We start from the raw sequence: 19,814 nt of genomic DNA, 5'->3' as shown, positions 1-19,814 counted from the left end.
TCGTAATCGGAGTAAGTGGAAGAATCCCATCAGAATTAGCATTAGCATTAGCAGAGGCATATGATGCAAGAAAGCAAGCTTATTCAGCATTAGCCAAAAAAAAAAAAAAAAAAAACCGCTCCCATTTCACCCCTCCGTTCGTTCGAAATACCTGTCCAGTTGAGCTTTAAATTTGTTTAGGCTATCAACTTCAACAACAAGTGATGGAAGTCGGTTCCACCAACCAACCACCCGCTGGCCAAAGGCAAATTTCCGCACATCTATCCGACATCCGTCCTTCCTCAATTTGAATTTATGCCCTCTGAGGTGATTATTCTGAGAAAGATGAAGAATCCCATTGGCATTGAGCATGCTCAAACCATTCAAAGCCTTATACACCTCTATCAGATCACCTCGCCGGTGCCTAGTCTCCGGACTCTGTAATTTGCAAAACTTAAGCCTTTCTTCGTAAGAGCAACCCTTTGTTCCATTTACTAATCTTGTTGCCCTTCTCTGTACCCGTTCAAGCAGCTCTACATCCTTCTTGAAATGAGGCCTCCAGACCTGTATACAGTACTCAAGATGTGGCCTTACCATTGCCTTATACAAGGGAATAATCACCTCCTTATCCCTGCTAGAAAAATTCCTGTATATCATTGACAAGACACCATGAGCTACTCTTGCAGCTCGTCTGCACTGCTCAGAGAACTTCATATCTGCCTGCACAATTACCCCCAGGTCCTTTTCATTCTCCACCACTGTCAGTGTAGTACCGCAGAGTTGATACGTTGCTCTGGGGTTACTGTTTCCCATATGCAGCACTTTACATTTGTCGATGTTAAACCTCATTTGCCACCTCTCAGCCCATCTGTTCAACCTTTCCAGATCCTGTTGCAGCAGCATAGCGTCAGTATTGTCCTTAACGACCCTGCCAACCTTTGTATCATCTGCAAACTTGGACATTAAACTTGATATCCCATCATCAATATCATTCATAAACACCGAAAACAACAACGGACCCAACACTGAACCTTGAGGAACTCCACTAATAACATTAGTCCACGTTGAGCAGTGTCCATTGATTACCACTCTCTGTCTTCTGCCACTCAACCATCCCCTTATCCATAGCAGCAATTTGCCTCCAATGCCACACTGCTCCAATTTGTGCAGCAGTCTTCCATGTGCAACAGTATCAAAAGCCTTTCTAAGATCCAAATATATAATATCAAAGTTATTCCCTGCATCCAGTTCTTTTGTGACTACATCATAGTATCCAATCAAATTGGTCAGGCAAGACCTGCCCTTAACAAAACCATGCTGCGTCTGAGCTATAACTGAATTCTTGTCTAGATGATCCTGCAGTGCTTCTTTAACCAGTGCCTCCATTAATTTACCTGGAACAGAAGTTAAACTAACAGGTCTATAATTACTTGTGTCAGCCTTTGATCCTCCTTTGTGAATTGGGGTTACATTTGCACATCTCCAGTCTATGGGTACCTCCCCTGAGTCCAAAGAAGCTCTCATAATTATGGCTAGGGGTTTGCATACTTCCTTTGCTGCCTCCTTTAATATAACTGGATAGATCCCATCCACCCCAGGTGCCTTTTTTATGTTTATCCTCAACAATCTCTCCTCCACTTTCCTCTCAGTTATTACAAAATCATCCAGCTCACTGACAATGTTTACTTTACCTACATCATTCTCCTTCCTGAATAACTCCTCATGCGTGAATGTAGTTGCAAAATATTCGTTTAGATTGTTAGCCACCTGAGCAGGATCCTCAACTGTTGAACCATCAATATCCAGTGGACCAATCTGATTCATCCCTTTCCTTTTCGAGTTCAAGTATGTAAAGAACTCTTTTCTGTTTTTCTTTGCATCCTTTGCCAAGGATATTTCATAGTCTGCCTTTGCCTGCCTAATCTCCTTTGTGACTTGGTTACAGACCAACTTATATCTATCATAGGCTTCCATGTCACCCATTAATTTGTATGTATCCCATGCATTTTTCTTCTCTGCCACATGTCTCATTAGTTCATCTGACAACCATTTAGGCCTAAACCTTGAACAATATTTCTTAGTTGGTATGTAAAGCCTGGTAGCCTCGAAGATTAGTTCCTTGAATGCTTCCCATTTTGAGTTTGCTGTTGGTAACATCATCAGTTGGTCCCACTGTATAGAATTTAAATACTGTCTCAGACCATCATAGTCGCCTTTACGAAAACAAAAACCCTTCCCTTTACCTCTGATGGTAGTTACCTCCTTGAGTAAATCCCACTTCAACACACTGTGATCACTGCCACCTAGTGGTTCATTTATCTGCAGGTTCTTAATGCATGAAGAATCACTACTGATAATCAGATCAAGAGTATTGCTCCCTCTTGTTGCCTCACGAACATGCTGATGTAGAAAACAATCATCCAATAAATCCACAAAAGCCTTGCTAGTGTGCGAGTGACCAACCCACAAATTCCAGTCAATATCTGGGAAATTAAAGTCCCCCATTATAAGACTCTCTGATTTACTGGCCCACTCTATTTCCCTGTACAAAATCTTATTATACTCATCAGAGTCATTAGGCCTATAGCACACTCCTACTCTCAATTTTGATTTCCCTATGCTTATGTCACACCAAACTGACTCGACGCTGCCCTGTCCATCGATGTCGACTGGCTTCACTTCCTTGGACTTTATGTGTTTCTTAATTAATAGCATAACCCCTCCTCCCCTCCTGTCCTGTCTATCCTTTCTATACACATTGTATTCCCCAAATTCCAGTTCCGCATTACTTATATCTGTGTGACACCACGTCTCTGATATCCCAACAATATCTGCCTTTGATGTTTTGAGCAATACCTCAAATTCATCAAATTTATTTACCAAACTCCTAGCATTGGTGTACACGCAGGTATACATGCACCTCTTTCTATTCTTAGCTACCCTAACACAACCCATGTGTTTACCTGTAGCGCAATGACTACCAGCAGTCTCTGAAATATCCTGCATTTTGTTTTTCAGACTTCTGCTCATTTCAATAGAAGCAGTGCAAGAATCACTTCCACCTCTGCCACTGGCTACTGTTAATCTATTAGTCCTTGTATCCCCCCCAACTAGCAGTTTTCCGACCCACCTAACACTGCCTCGACAGCATCAGCAAAAATTCTTGCACCCTTTCTATTTAAGTGTATCCCATCCCTGTAGAAGCAATCTCTCCTGTTAACAAGTACAGTCCAGGCTGAAAAAAATTCTACCCCTTGAGCCTTGCACAATCCCTCCAGGGCCGAATTGATCGACAAGGCTCTCATCATATACTCCCTCCTATCGTGTCTGGGCAGAATTGCAGACACTTTCAAGTTCAACCCTAATTCACGGCTTTTTTTCAACAGTGACCTGTACTTGCTAAGTAATTCCGCCGGTCTCCTACTCTTAATATCATTAGTGCCAACGTGTACAACTATATCACCTTTTGTGCCCTTAAAAGATGATATCCGCTCTACAACGTCATCAACCTTTGCCCCTGGCAGACATACCCTGGTCCTATTCCACCTATCCTTTTTACAAAGGATGTTCCCCGTTTCCCTGACAATAGAGTCACCAACAACTACTAGTTCCTGTGGAACCAGCGCATTCTGCCTAGGGGGCTGCTTCTGTGTTGCCTGATGACCAAGTGCAAGCTCTGGCGTTGATGTGGGCAGCTGAGAGCTTGATGGGCCCCTCAATTTATTTCCTTCGAGGGCATCCACCCTGTCCTTCAAGCTCTCATAAAGGCCCATAACAACGCTGAGTTGTCGCCTGATTTCCTTGCACTCCTTACATCGTGCACACACAAAGACAACCCCCTTGGCAGTATCATATCCCGTACCCGACTGCTCCGCAAACATCAAGCAAACAGTGCATTTTAATAGACTGTGATTCAGAGGGCAACTGCCCCCCTCAGTTCTCCCCTGAACCACAGCACTCCCATTAGCTTGAGCCTTTTGCTTTGCTGCTCTGGTCAGAGTCATGATTCCGATTTAATTCAATAAAATTCAAAACAAAAATTAAATCCTTAAGTTATATCCCAAAACAGTTATGTTATATATATATTTTTTTCGGTATCTAGTGTTTTCTACGAGTTCCCTTTATACAACTTCCGTATCACGTGTACCACTATAGTTATGTATTAATTATTTGTTAGATTAAGTCGTTATATATATAGAGTTAAAAGTACAATTTAATTGACAATAAAGTTTATCAAGATTAATAGATTTTAATTCAGCATGCTCAACCCATTCGAAGCCTTATACACCACAATCAGATCACCTCACAGGTGCCTAGTCTCCAGCTGCTGCAATTTGCAGAATTTAAGCCTCTCTTGGTAAGAGGATCCCTTCATTCCTCTCACCAATCTTGTTGCCCTTCCTATATAATATATAATGTATTATATAGGTATAGATAGTATGGTGATAGTTAATAAATTTATTATACAGATTTATGAGTTAGTGCCATTGCCATAACAATATTATTATTATTATTATTATTATTAGCAGCCATATGGTGCAAGGAAGCCTGAGGCTTATGCTGCGCCAGCCAACAAAAAAAAAAAAAAAAAACCACCGTGTTACCATGAGAGAGAGTCAGAAGTAGAAGGGAATCACCGAGAAAGCAAGAAAGAGAAGAATGATGATATCTAGCTCGGGACCCTAGGTTTGCCAAGCCCATACTCACCAGATGTGAGCCCCCTGGGCATGTATGCACTAATACCATAATGGAGAAGTGTAACTTATTTGAAGTATACGGGGAAGGTGACATGATGGATTTCACAATATGAGGTGTTACAATAATGATGCATAACATATTAACTTTGGTTTTTCTTAAAATTCAGCTGTAAAATGATGCAATTGCACTAAATAGTGTTATAGTTTGAATTTTACATAGTTTGAAGCTTTTTGTTCTGAAATTTTATTAGTCTATAAGTACATCTTTTGGCATCTCACATAAGATGTAAATAAATACTTCTGGGTAAATAAACTTCTCTTACCTGCCACCACTGATGAGAAGCCAAATAGCTTTAAAATGGTGCCATCTGGGTGGTGGTGGAGGTGATGGTAGTAGTAGTAATAGTAGTAGTCAATTGAAATAAGTAATAGCAGACTTCTCTAATTGAGAAGCATTACTTATTTGAAATCTAAAGGGAAAGCAATTTCATTATACCCTTCATTTTTATTTCTCCAAAATTATTAGATTTATTGAGGCTGGAGGAGAAACTATCTTGAAACATACCACTGTATCTTTACTCTTAGATCTTTGGGGTTCAGGTTCTTTCTTTCCTTCCTGTTTCAATCAGCCATTTTCACCACATTGCTATCACTAAGTTTCATAATGCCTGAACTTAATATTTCCCATGATCAGGATCTGTGAAAGTTGGGCAGATGGGCTGAGAAGTGGAAACTGAAGTTTAACATTGACAAATGCAAAGTACTGCATATGGGTAAAAGTAACCCCAGATAAACGTACCAACTGTATGGTACTACACTTAGAGTCGTAGAAAATGAAAAAGACCTGGGAGTAATTGTGTAGTTAGATATGAAGTTTTCTGAGCAGTGCAGACAGGCTGCCAGAGCAGATCAAAGGGTGTTATCAAATGATATACAGGAATTTTGCTAGTAGGGAAAAGGAGGTGATTATTCCTTTGTATAAGGCAATGGTCAGGCCGTAACTTGAGTACTGCATATAGGTCTGGAGGCCTCATTTTATTTTAGAAAGGATATAGATTTGCTTGAGCGAGTACAGAGAAGAGCTACAATATTGGTGTGGGGAACAAGGGGGGTCCTCTTACCAAGAAAGGCTTAAGTTCTGCAAATTGCAACAGCTGGAGACTAGGCACCTGCGAGGTGATCTGATTGTGGTGTATAAGGCTTTGAATGGGTTGAGCATGCTGAATTCTGATGGGATTCTTCCACTTGCTCAGATTACGAACCTTAGGGGGCATAAATTCAAATTGAGGAAAGACAGTTGTAGAATAGATGTGCAGAAATTTGTCTAGCCAGTGGGTGGTTAATTGCTGGAACAAACTTCCATCTGTCTTCGTGGAAGTTGACAGCTTCAAGGAGGAACTGGACAAACTTTTAGAGGGAATGGATGTGTGAAATATGTTACTTTTTTTTTTTATTTTGGCTGATGCTACATAAGCTTGCTTTCTTGCATCACATGCCTCTACTACTACATAAGCTTGCTTTCTTGCATCACATGCCTCTACTACTACATATTGGGCTATATTTGCTCCAGTAATATGCATTTTATGTCTGGAGGTTGTTTAAACTAGATCAACTCTCTCTTTCAATTCATTTTGTTTATGTATAGTGATGTTCACACAGGGTTTTTAGCTCAAACATGATAAGTCAACTCATAGCTTCTGATTTTTAGCTTTGGAAGCAAAAAGCTCTCTCTCTCTATTGGATCAGTGATAACCAGTGTCCACTATACATACATTTTATAATATATTAAAAAAATTATGTTATTAAAACTTTGTAGTGGTACATAATCTTTAGGTCTGATTAATATATTGGTAATGCCATATGGCATATTGATTATCACAGAAACAAAAATAATCCCTTATCACTGTTTTTCCTTTCAGCCTTGGTGGTTGACTTCTGAAAAATTATCCAAATTGCATGTATGCAACAATCTGCATTTTGTATATTATCTGGTATATATTTTTGACAATCTCTAATATCAATTTATCTACATATACATCATTTATTTAATTAATTATGTCTATCAGTTATCCATCTAGCAGAAAAAACTGACTCGAGTAAATAATACAAAGGTCTTTGAGATAACAGAGGAGGAGAAAAAGCAGTATGTACTGGAACTTAAGAACAAGTTTGAGCTTCTGCAGGCTGCTCAGGACCAAGATATCGACGAGGAATATTACAACTTTCTGAAAGTGATAAAGCCCAAGAAACCTATAGGGAAACAGAAATCCAAAGAAGAAAAAATTAGTCAAGAAACACTTGTCATGATGAACCGAAGACGACAAATGAAGAGCAAGAAAAACACTGACAGGGAGAAAATTGAGTATACTGAGTTATGCAAAGCCATTAGAAAGAGACTCAGAGAGGACATAAGAAGATTTAACACAAGAAAAGTAGAACAAGCATTAAGGGAAAACAAAGGATTTAAATCAGCAGCCATGAGCAGTAATACAGAAAGACAAATTATACTGAAACTGAAGAATAGCGATGGTGTACATATAAACAGCAGAGAAGGCATAATTCAAATAGCAGAAGACTACTATAGAGAATTATACAAGGAGCGAGGGAATGATACCAGCAGTGGGGAAGATGGATTGCAAAGTAGCAACACATACGACATACCCGATATTCTCCCTGATGAGGTACAACATGCATTGAAGAAAATGAAGAATCGGAAAGCCCCGGGGGAAGATGAAGTTACTGTAGAGGTGTTAAAATTGGGAGGAAGAGACATAACACAAAAACTGGCAAGGCTCTTCACAAAGTGCATTAAAAAAGGTGTGATGCCTAAGCAGTGGAATAATGCAATCATAGTTTTGCTGCATAAGAAAGGAGATAAATCAGAAATTGGAAATTATAGACCAATTAGCTTGTTATCCCACATCTACAAGTTGTTCACAAGGGTCATTACTAACAGATTAGAAAGAATACTTGATGAGAATCAACCGAAAGAGCAAGCTGGCTTTAGGACAGGATTCTCAACTATGGATCACCTTCACGTAATATCACAGCTAATGGAGAAAGCAAATGAATATAAAACACCATTATGCCTGGCATTTGACTCCATACAGCATAACGGAATGTTTCGGGCACTGGAAAGACAAGGCATAGATACCCCATATATTATGATTTTGAAGAAAATATATGAGAGTGCTACCTCCTTTATTAGACTAGACAAAGACAGTAGGAAATTTAAAATCGAGAAAGGAGTTCGACAAGGAGACACAATATCTCCGAAGCTGTTTACTGCTGCCCTTGAGGAAGCTTTCAGAAGATTAGACTGGTCGCAGAAAGGAGTCAGTGTGAACGGAGAGTACCTAAACCATTTACGATTTGCAGATGACATTGTGGTCATAAGCCACGATCCCCAAGAATTAGAGGAAAATCTTAATCATTTATGCACAGTTAGTAAGGATTTTGGACTAAAGATGAATATGGCTAAAACAAAAGTAATGATGAACAAGTATGCCACGGAAAGGGAAATAATGATTGAACGAGCAGTAATTGAAAAGGTGGAGTCATATACTTATCTGGGACAAGTTATTAGCTGTAATAATGATAAATGGCTGGAAGTCAAGAGAAGAATAAATTTTGGATGGATAGCATTCAGGAAATATAGTCACATACTGAAGAACAATATCCCAGTTTGTCTGAAACGTAAAATAATGAATCAATGTATATTCCCCACCATGACTTATGGAAGTGAAACTTGGGCACTCACCAAAAGAATGGAAGAGAAGCTGAGAACTACACAGCGAAGAATGGAATGAATTATATTGGGAATCAGACTGTTAGATAAGAAGAGAAACACATGGATTAGGCATCAAACTCAAGTCAAGGACATTCTTATCAAAACTAAAGAACTAAAATGGTCTCGAGCAGGACACATAGCTCGAAGACATGACAGATGGACTAAGAAAATAACAGAATGGTACCCAAGAGGAGCTAGAAGAAAACCTGGAAGACAAAGGCGGAGATGGATAGATGAAATTCATGAGTTTTTGGGTAGTAAATGGATGGCCAGTGCTCAAAACAGAAGGAACTGGAAAGTTGCTGGAGAGGCCTTCATCCTGCAGTGGATTGAAAATGGCTGATGATGATCAGTTATCCAGTACTCTTTGCTAATGATAATACATATAGTTCAGTGTTTCCCAACTTTTTTTGCTGTGTGGCCTATCTGGCTTTTGGCCTGACATGTCATGGCCTAGTGGGGATCATATAGCTGAGCAATTTTTTGAAACAAAAGAAATGTCAATAACAACCACAACTTAGTTGAATTTAAAAGTATTTAATGGAACAATGTTTCTCATTTGAGCAATTTCTATGTGACAACAATATTTTGCAGTTAATCTTGCCTCTAATGTTATAGGACTTGGTTCAGTGGTTTTCTTTATATGACAGCCCTGCTGAATTTTATATTTTTGAATATTTATATTTGAATATTTATATTTTTAGATATTTTTAATATTTGCATTTATATTTTAATATTTATATATTTAATATTACTTACACCTTTATATAATTTAAAAACTTTATTATTTTTTTTTTTCATATGATTAGAAGTGACGGGTTGCCATCTCCGGACTTTGGAAATTTGCCTCGTGACAGCATTGCTATGGGTGCAACACCACTAGCAGCTCGAGAAAGCGTTGTTAAATTGCAGATGACTATGCGTGAAGATGATTATACAGATTTAAAGACTTTCAGGTATCTCTGAATGTTATGATATGAATAATATGAGAGAGCCAGTTTTACACTTGGGCTGAAACCTAAGTTGATTTTTGGGTTTGTCTCACAGTTACTGAGAATATGAGTTCCCCTTGTTCTTACTAAATGGATATTCTTTTATTTAATTTAGTATAATTTATTGTTAACAGTTCAACAAGCCTGTTTAGCTCAGATTTCTTTTATAACTAATAATCCACCACAGCAATGTACATAGCCTTAACTGTTTGCTGGTTCTTGTGAACACAAGTTCTAGAAATCATTATCAACTTAACAGCTAAATTTATTTTTTTCTGAATTCATAGTGGTTTTTAACAAGAAAAAAACTCATTCACTTTAGTAACACATTTGAAAGAAGATACTAAAACAACAGTGGGCTTCAACTAAGAGTTTAATTAAGTGAAAAATTTCTTTAATAGTAAGCTTCATATAATTAATTGGTATAGAATTATTATTTAACATATCCCAAAGAATATGTAATGTGTATTCAACATTTACATTCATATATAATGAAGGACGATTCTCATTGGATGAAATATATATACATTTGTTTATGTATTTTCCGAGGCAGTAGGATGGACGAATATTCAAACATTGAACTGGCCGACACGCACCTCGCGTATGGAGCTGCGGACTGTAACGGGCGCGCCACTCTGTGCTTGTACCAGGAACATTTCACGCACAGGCGTGCTCCTCATCATACGATTTTCGCATGTGTGCACAGAAGGTTATGTGAGACTGGTTGTTTCACGAGAGGTACCATGAATCGAGAGCAAACGGCGAGGACGCCAGACAATGAGGAGAATGTCCTACGTCTTGCAGAAAGCAATCCGAGTACGAGTACTTGGGCGATAGACCAACGATTGGGTATTTCCCAATCCACTGTATGGAGGATACTGTCAACAAACCAAATGAGGTCATACCATCTGCAATGCGTCCAACCATTGGAGCCTGCGGATTATCCACTCCGGAATACTTTTGCTGCTTGGTTTCTTCAACAGAAACGGTTCGCAAATGCTGACTTCCAGCGCAATCGCTGTTCACGTGACCTCCCGTTCAACGTCCTCTACTGCATGACGAAGGCATTTCGGACCCTGCAATGCTATGTGATTCCGATTCGTCTTTGTGCCCCCTACACCTCCTGCAAGTTTGTCGCACTGGTAGTGAATCACCCTGTATATATGTATGTGTGGCTAAGGATGAAAATGCCGAGTTTCTGTGAGAAACAATGGGCCGAATATTAAATCCAGTCTTATTCAAGTTTACCTGACCGAAAAGTGCAGGAATGTTGTATGTTCTGGCCTTCAATTCCTTTAATTGTGACATAGTAACGTATTCATTTTTTCAATATGTGGTTAAAATTTTATTGTACTGATTCACCAAATTGGTAAATAGTGCTGGGTCTACTTCAAGATAAGTGGAAGTATCTGATATAATTGAATCTAACTTATTTATATAATCAGTTTTATTGAGTATTACAACTGTATCTCCTTTTGTACTTTTTGTAACTGTATCTCCTTTTGTACTTTTTGTAACTGTATCTACTTTTTCCTTTTGGCTCTACATTAATTTCCATCCATTGTTTTGAACCAACCATGACAATGTTTTTCATATTCAACACCCAAGTTTTATATTTAGCACAAACAGAACAACCTAATTTTCCATTTTTGATGCATAGCAATTTGTACTGGGTTTTTTAAAAATTTGCTTATTTCTCATTCGAACAATCGAGAAATTGCTATTCCACTTCATAACTAACACGTTGATCATTTATAATATCGCCATTATAAACTTTTGTATTTGTAGAATTATTAGATGAAATAACTTTACTATGAACATTAATTTTCTCAATTACACTTTCAGAATCTGTAGAAGCATATTTACTTTTATTGTCTTTTCCAAAAAATAATAAATTGGACTGCTTTTCATGGCTAATAAATTATATGCATAATTTATAATTTTTTTAAAAATTATAAATTTTAAAGATGATATCTGCAATGTAACGTCATCAACTTTTGCCCCAGGCAAACATACCCTGCTCCTGTTCCATGCAGTGTTTAATCATTTGTAAATATAGGAACCACTGTAAATTGAGTATAAAAAATATGGCATGACTGCACACCCAGTTCATGCCTATACAATTAGGCAAAATAGATTTATTATTTTCTTTTTGTATCATAGCCCTAAATTCTAACATAAACATAAAGCAAATGGATATTCTTTAAATTTTTTTCCTATATGATTTGTGCTTCCAAACATAAATCAGGCCATCTCTTTTGCAGGCTTTGGAACTCGTTAAATTATTATGATGAGTGGTAATTTTTTTCTTTTTTCGTTTTCAAGACACAATATTCAAGAAGATATGTGGGCTTCTTCCTCTTTAGATAAATATAATTATTTAATGTTGGACATATTTTGTAGTCATTGAAATAACACTTAAGATATCAGATTCAGTATAGTTGACTTATTGCAATAGTTGCATGTAGGTTTATGTGTGTAAATGTCAACATGATAATTTCTTAAATTTTTTAAAATTGTGTGCCGTCTAGACATTTTGCTGTCTATTAAAAATTTAGTTAATCTATGCACTGTGTTACATTTCAGGCATACTAACAAAGAGTAATAATTCACGATTTATAATAAAAAAGAAAAGCAAAAAACTGATTTTATGATGAACTGAGAACATGTCATTTCTGCACATCTTTCAGACCTTATTGACCATTCTCCAGTCAGTGCATGGTAACAGACATCCAGTGCTTCATCTGTGATAGCATATGTAATATATATGAAAAAAAAAAAAAAAAAAAAAAACAATAATTTCTGGGTTTCTATCGGTCTGATTTTAATGAAATTTGGAAGGCTCAAAAAATCATTCTAAAAGATCCAGCTGTAAAATTTTATGGAAATCCATCCACAAAGAGCTGAGTTATATGTGGAGAATGGACATGCTGATGGCATTAGCCACTTTGCACATATTTACTAATGTAAATATGTGCAAAATATGTGTAATTATATATGATAAACCTACTAATCTTGACTTATATGAATGAGGGGTAATGAAAAAAGATTGAGACAGATTTTACCAAAAGATAAAATTAAGAATGATTATTGATGAAAACCGTCTATATTTATACCTAATGCATATATTTTTGATACTGCAGAACTGCATTATATTCTGGAAACTAGCATCAAACTTGAACAAGAATAACATACCACAAGGAAAATAATGAACAAACAGCAATCCTAGGTGAAATAATTTGTCAAAACTTCAAAATTTATTTAAACTTCCTACCTTTACAACACTAAGGAGAAGTTTATTTCAACAGTCAGTTGCTCTCTAACTGAAGGAAATTTTCTGCATATCTGTCCTGCAACCATCTTTTCTTGATTTAAATGTATGTTTGTTGTGTGTGTTATCTTCTTAGAAAGAATAAATATTTATTAGCATTTTGTATATTAAACTATTTTAAAACCTTAAATACCTCAATTGAATCTCTGTGTTTGGCTTCCAGACATTGCAATTTGTAGAACTTAAGTTGTTCTCAATGAGAATCCTTTTGTGCTACTTCCCAATCCTGTTGTTTTCTACACTCTTTCCAGCAGATCTATGTCCTTCCTAAAACAAAGGTTCCAAACTCTTATGCGGTATTCAAGAAGTGGTGCTGAGCGAAGCAAGTTTTTTTTTCTTTTTTTTTTTTTCTTCTTTGTCGATACTATATAGCATCAGCAAAAAAAAAAAAAAAAAACACGCTTCACCCATCCATACCCTCCAAGGCTTTGTCTGGCTCTTCCTTGAATTTATTCAAACCACTCACTTCCACAATAATGAATGGGGGCCTGTTCCAACAATTAATCACTCACTTTCTAAAGGAAAACTTTTGCACATCTATCCTGCAAACATCCTTTTCAACTTCAGTTTATGCCGACCGGGCTAGCTGGGTGGGTAAAGTGCCTGCCTGGCAACCCAAAGGTCGCGGGTTCGATTCCCACCTCGGGCTTGGATCAAAGTACTGCAAAAAAAACCTTGGGAGATGCATTATGGCCACAGAAGTCTATGCGCCAACAACTACCAAAAAAAAAAAAAAAAAAAAACTTCAGTTTATGCCCCTTCATGAGAAAAAGGAAGAATGATCAGCATTTAGCTTACTCAATACCTTTAGACCTTTAACACCAAAATCAGATCTCCCTGTGGGGAGATCTGATTGCTAACATGCTAATGCTAATATAGAGTATCAAGTTACAGTTGTTTGAATGGGCACCTCTGTTTTATCTGATTATTCAGTTAACTAAGAAAAAAAAAGTAATAAGAATAAATCCTGCATGTGGAAAAAAATCATAAAAAGCATATGTGTGTATATATATATATATATTTTTTAAAAATTAAAAGAAGTATAAAAAAAGAAAATTGAAATTTATTATGGACAAAGGTAATTGATAGTCAGAAATGGACTAACAACCATAATGGTATAATACATAAGTAAAATAAAAGTAGTCGAGATAAGAGAAGTAAGTAAATAAAAGTAGTAGAGGTAAGAGAAGTAAGTAATAAGTGTGAAAGAAGAAAGAAAAGAAAAGAAGGGTAGGAAAAACAAATAATATATATATATTGTTTGTTTTGTTTGTTATTTGGTTTTTAGGAGCATTAGCAACTAAGGCCATATTGCTCCGGGATATACGGTGGTCATTCCCTGACCTTTCCACATTCTCCATATTTGGTGGTGACGGGCTTATATATATATATAATATTAAGGATAATATAAAGAACCATTAGAATAAGCAAATCAATCCAATAATAATACCATCAGGGACCTAAGAAAACGCAAAAAAAAAAAAAAAAAAAATTATTATCGCTTTTTACCGACAATCTAGATGACTTCAACCACCCAGAATGAAGACAAAAAACGACAAGAGGTTCTCTGTTTCTGTGATGATCAATATATGCTAAGTAATTTAAATCTAAACCAAATATAAACCAGTATAGGCCGAATGTAAATCGAATATAAATAAATCGAAAGATGATAATAAAAGTTAAGAAAATTTGGAAATATTAGAATCAAAGGTGAGAAATATAAGTAAAATGTAAATGTAAGCATATATTAAACAACGTTGCCCCGACAGAGAACGTAATTTAATGATTAAAATAAGATTAAATATATAATACATACTACATATTGACCGTATCTAGTGATGGATACAATAAAAATAAATAATTACATTAACGCATAGAGAAACATGCAGATAGTAAGAAGAAAAACTAAAGGAGTAGGAATAATAGAACCTGAATAGTGGTATAGATAAGAAATAGTTTCTCCTACGTCCTCAGATTGTCCTAATAATTTCGGAGAAATAAAAATAAAGAGTGTAGGACAGTTTAAAGACATTACAAGATATAAGTTGTGGCTCGGGTATGCCCGGGATCGCAAACCCATTCCTATAGTAGGACCCTGAGCTGAATTTGCATGTTATCTCAGCATGAACTTAAGTAAATTGAAATGAATTTAACTATATATTAAAAAAAAAAAAAAAAAAAAAAAAATGATACACTGTAATTTGCAAGCCGGTGGGTACAAGTTTTCTACGCCGTAAGACACCAAAAATGCAAAGTGTATCCTATTTACATGGCACTAAATATAATGATTATATTGAAAATTATATTAAAACAATAGGTTCAGAACAAATTTTTGAAATTAATTATGTTTATCGCTTTCCTGAAATGATATTTCAGGTAAGCGATAGGGAAATTATTATTGATCAACCTGCCGTACAACGCTGTTAAGCCCGCTGAACAATTTTTATTACTATTGCAGATATAAGCAATCCTTAGACATTGCGATAAAATTATATTAGCATGCACTGATTTTGATATATTAGATCTCCAGTTTGTAAGGCTGACTACGTTAAAATTAAATGCATCTCTTTTATTATATATGTTTACGTCTATATTATTATTATGGAATATTTCTATATGAAGATACAGATAATTTGCTATAGTATCGGAACTATTAGTTTTTTCCAATACAAGTTCTACTGGATATAATTTACTGTTATCCTGGACAAAATGTGGACAATTAAAAACACACATATATCATCTACATATCTATATATAAGTAGGTTATCTTGGAATTCTCTTTCTGTATAATGTAGATAAAGGTTTACGATTATGCTTGATGCTGGACTTCCCATAGGGGTGCCAGTCACTTATAGGTATAATGATGATCATATACATATACATAATTATATACATCATATACATAATTATTAAAGATGCATAATTTTATTAGAGAATCCCAATAGGTTAAATCAACCTTTATAGCATTTTTATTTTCTAAATATAGTTTCTGGAGGACAACTTTTAGGTTATCAAGATTAATGCTCGTAAATAGACTGTTAAAGTCAATTGTTTGTATTTGATAAATATTGTTATTTTTTAGAGCATTTATAATAGGTAAGTTATTATTTATTATAATAGTTTTATTTAAGTTATTTAATATAATTTTAAGTAACTTTTCTAACGTTTTTCCGGGAAATTTAGCATAACTATCACTACATGATGTTATGAATCTAAAAGCAATCGGTGTTTTATGAAATTTGGGTATGCCATATATAAATGGATATTTTAGGTTATTATACTCAAGCGTTTAGGGCATAAGCCTCAAGCTATGAAGGAGTCTAGACTATGTATAAATATAGTGCAAATGCATCAGGAATACATAGCTGTATCTGAATAAATCAGATTATTAATAAAACGGCATCGTTTTAAGTTATATCTCATATTGTGAATACCTTCACAACGAGTTGCCATGATATTGCACTACTTCGAATAAGTAACGCTTCACCTAAGGAGAAGACTAATGTTACTTATTCTAATGTTACGATTATGCTTGATGCTGGACTTCCCATAGGGGTGCCAGTCACTTGTAGGTATAATGATGATCATATACATATACATAATTATATACATCATATACATAATTATTAAAGATGCATAATTTTATTAGAGAATCCCAATAGGTTAAATCAACCTTTATAGCATTTTTATTTTCTAAATATAGTTTCTGGAGGACAACTTTTAGGTTATCAAGATTAATGCTCGTAAATAGACTGTTAAAGTCAATTGTTTGTATTTGAATAATCCATCTGAGAATAAGTAACATTAGTCTTCTCCTTAGGTTATTATACTTTAACTTTAATTTTTTATGCAGTGCAATTAATTTTTTGATTATTATATTAGAGGAAGATGTTATCTGTTTATATGTATGGCTAGACTGTAGTTCTTTTTTTAAAATTTCTATATAATATGATTTACATATGATTGCATAATTGCAAGCAGCTTTGTCAACGGGAGTACAGTGAAACTTCCCTTTAACGGACAGCCATGGGGAACGAAAATGTGTCCGATAGAGAGAAGTGTCCGCTAACAAGAAGTCTGAGGGAGAAAAAAAAAAAGAAAGAAAGAAAAATCGTTAAACGTTTAATATAAAATTAAATTAAAATATATACAGATTTTGCACAATATTTTTGTAAATAATATACATACAATTGTGCTATGCATATTATGACTTTATCTTATGAAAAATACATACAGTAATCACTTATTTTCTTCTGCACCTTCTTCCGGCTGATAATTTTGTTTTCAACATTTGTTTGGAGTGAAGAAACCATCGAAAGTCCTTCAGTATCTTCTTCAGCGGCAAAAAACATTTTTAAACGATTGATTTGTATGTGCGCTTCTATTTTCATCGGTGGTTCGTCGTTAATATGTTCTTCGACAGAATGACCTCTTTCCATTTCTTCATCCTCATGAGGAACTTCTTAAAAAAATATCGATGATAATGTCGTTGATATCTAGAGCACCATCTTCTGTAGTGAGGTTCGAGTCTATATCTTTGTAGCAAGGGTCACTTGTAGCTGAAGTATCGTACATTATCAATAGATGAAGTTCTTGTTCTTCTTGGTGCTCCACTTTGCTGTTCACAACTTCAATTTTTGCGTTTGAGAAGCCAGACTTTACAAAACAGTTCACGACAGTTTGTTTTCTAATTGCGTTTACTGAAGAGGAAATCCATTGAATCGCATCTAGGATGCTGATTTTTTTTGCAAGGTCACTTGCACATGTTACATCGTTCATGTTTGCAATGAGATGTCTTAAAACACGTTTTCTGTAGTGAAGTTTAACATTTTTTGTTATCCCTTGATCCAAAGGGCTGACACTCTGCAGATGTGTTTGGTGGCAGAAAAATGATTTGAATGTTGGACAATTCAATGTGTGGGTGAGATGCAGCATTATCCATGAAAAGAATAATTTTTCTGTTTTGACGAATCATGTTTTGGTTAAAGTGACATATCCATTCGCTCATGATATCTCGTGTCATCCACGCTTTTTTATTAGACTTCCAGTCAACATTCAAAAGATTCAACTTTATGCCCTTGAAACAACGAGGATTTTGTGGTTTTCCTATAACAAGAGGTTGTTCAAAGTCTCCCAGCATATTTGTACACAATAGTACAGTCAAGTAAAGGACATTCTTATCAAAACTAAAGAACTAAAATGGTCTCGAGCAGGACACATAGCTCGAAGACATGATGACAAATGGACTAAGAAAATAACAGAATGGTATCCAAGAGGATCTAGAAGAAAACCTGGAAGACAAAGGCGGAGATGGATAGATGAAATTCATGAGTTTGTGGGTAGTAAATGGATGGCCAAAACAGAAGGAACTGGAAAGTTGCTGGAGAGGCCTTCATCCTGCAGTGGATTGAAAATGGCTGATGATGATGAGTACAGTCAAGCGTTCGTTAGAAATTTTTCCGCCCTGGCACTTTTCGTTTTTTAGACCCATTGTTTTTTCAGGAAGAGCTTTAAAAAACAACCCTGTTTCGTCAAGTTGTAAATATCCTTAGCTTCAAAATCATGACATAAATCTTCCAATTTAATGGTCCACTCTGTTACAACCCCAGTATCAACAGATCCACCTTCACCACTTACGGTTTTCCAAGAAATTTTATGCCGAGTTTTGAACTTGTCTAGCCATCCCACATAAGCTTTGAACTCATTTACTCCCATAGATTTCGCAACCTTCAAAGCCTTTTCCCTAATAATAGGCCCATTAATGAGAATTTTTTTAGCACGTTCGCGACAAAACCACTCATACGTAACATTGTCAATTTGAAGTCCAACAGTTTTCGGGAATGATTTTTGAACCTGATCATTTCCGTGTTGCCAAAATTGTTTGAGCAGTTCATTTTTTTTCTTTAGGATGTCGCTTACCTGCGTCTTCCCGATTTTGAATTTTGCAGCGAGAGTGCGAACACAATTTTTTTGCCGATCATACGCATTAATGAGTTCGACTTTATCTTTTAAAGTTAAATGTTTAAGAGAAGGCATTGTGCACTTCACACGACACTGAACAAAACTGAAACTGAAAAGACGAAAGGCCGACCATATTCCCCCCCGCACACACCGAATTCATCAGAAGTTTTACACGTGCCTTAAAATTCTTGAAAAAGGGTTTAGAACCGCGACGTAAACCTTGATAAAATTCAGAGAATCGGAAATAGAAAATAAACACACGATTGAGGCAATACGTGGAAGAAAAGTTCCTAGAAAAAGGGCCGTGAGCTTGCCCGCTGTCCGTTATGGGGAGATCAAATTAAGTGCTAATCTAAACGAAACAGTGCAGATTGCCTGTCCGCATCCGTTACAGAGAATGTCCGCTAGACAGAAGCTGCAAACACGTTAAAACCAATGGAGGTGAGTTGGGGAATTTGAAAATGTCCGTTAGCGAGAGGTGTCCATTAGGAGAAGTTTCACTGTAATTACAAAATGTTCATGTATATCTTTGAGCTGCCTATTTATTAATTTGGTATTATATAGATTATCCTGTATGAATTTCAATTGATTATATTTGCTAGATATGATATTAAGCATTGTAAATAACCACATGTGGTATGCTTCAACCGGTATGTTATGGTTGTATGTTGATCTTATGCAGTATTTAAGTAAATCATATAACAATTTTTAGCCAGTGGGTAGTAGATTGCTAGAACAAACTTCCATCTGTCATTGTCGAAGTTGACAGTTTAAATAAATTCAAGGAAGAAGTGGAAAAACGTTTGGAGCGAATGGATGGATGAAATGGGAAGGTTTTTTTTTCTTCTATATAAACTGCTTTCTTGCATCATATGCCTCTGCTAATGCTGATGCGAAAATAGTGTCCTCTGTTTCTAACATAAACTATACATGCCATGGCAAATTAGAATTACATCAAAATATAGTATTTGGGAGGTATAGTATTTATGTATATAAATACTATACCTCCCAAATATAGTATTTATGTAAATACTATATTTGGGAGGTATATAAATATAGTATTT

General features: G+C 35.8%; 1 protein-coding gene across 1 annotated transcript in view; it reads left to right on the top strand.

Moving 5' to 3' along the window:
- Ocrl (Oculocerebrorenal syndrome of Lowe) overlaps positions 1-19,814 on the top strand; it is a 529,958-nt gene that overhangs the window by 152,187 nt on the left and 357,957 nt on the right. The window contains exon 10 of the mRNA XM_090369405.1: positions 9,276-9,422. Coding sequence (XP_090225531.1) covers positions 9,276-9,422 — 147 coding nt within the window. The remainder of the gene's footprint in view (positions 1-9,275; positions 9,423-19,814) is intronic.

The sequence above is a fragment of the Mastigoproctus giganteus genome, chromosome 3, assembly GCF_048544385.1.
Source record: "Mastigoproctus giganteus isolate SK-2022 chromosome 3, ASM4854438v1, whole genome shotgun sequence".
NCBI classification, from domain to species: domain Eukaryota; kingdom Metazoa; phylum Arthropoda; class Arachnida; order Uropygi; family Thelyphonidae; genus Mastigoproctus; species Mastigoproctus giganteus.
Note: the sequence above shows the minus strand (reverse complement) of the source record. Positions and strands in the feature narration are given on the sequence as shown.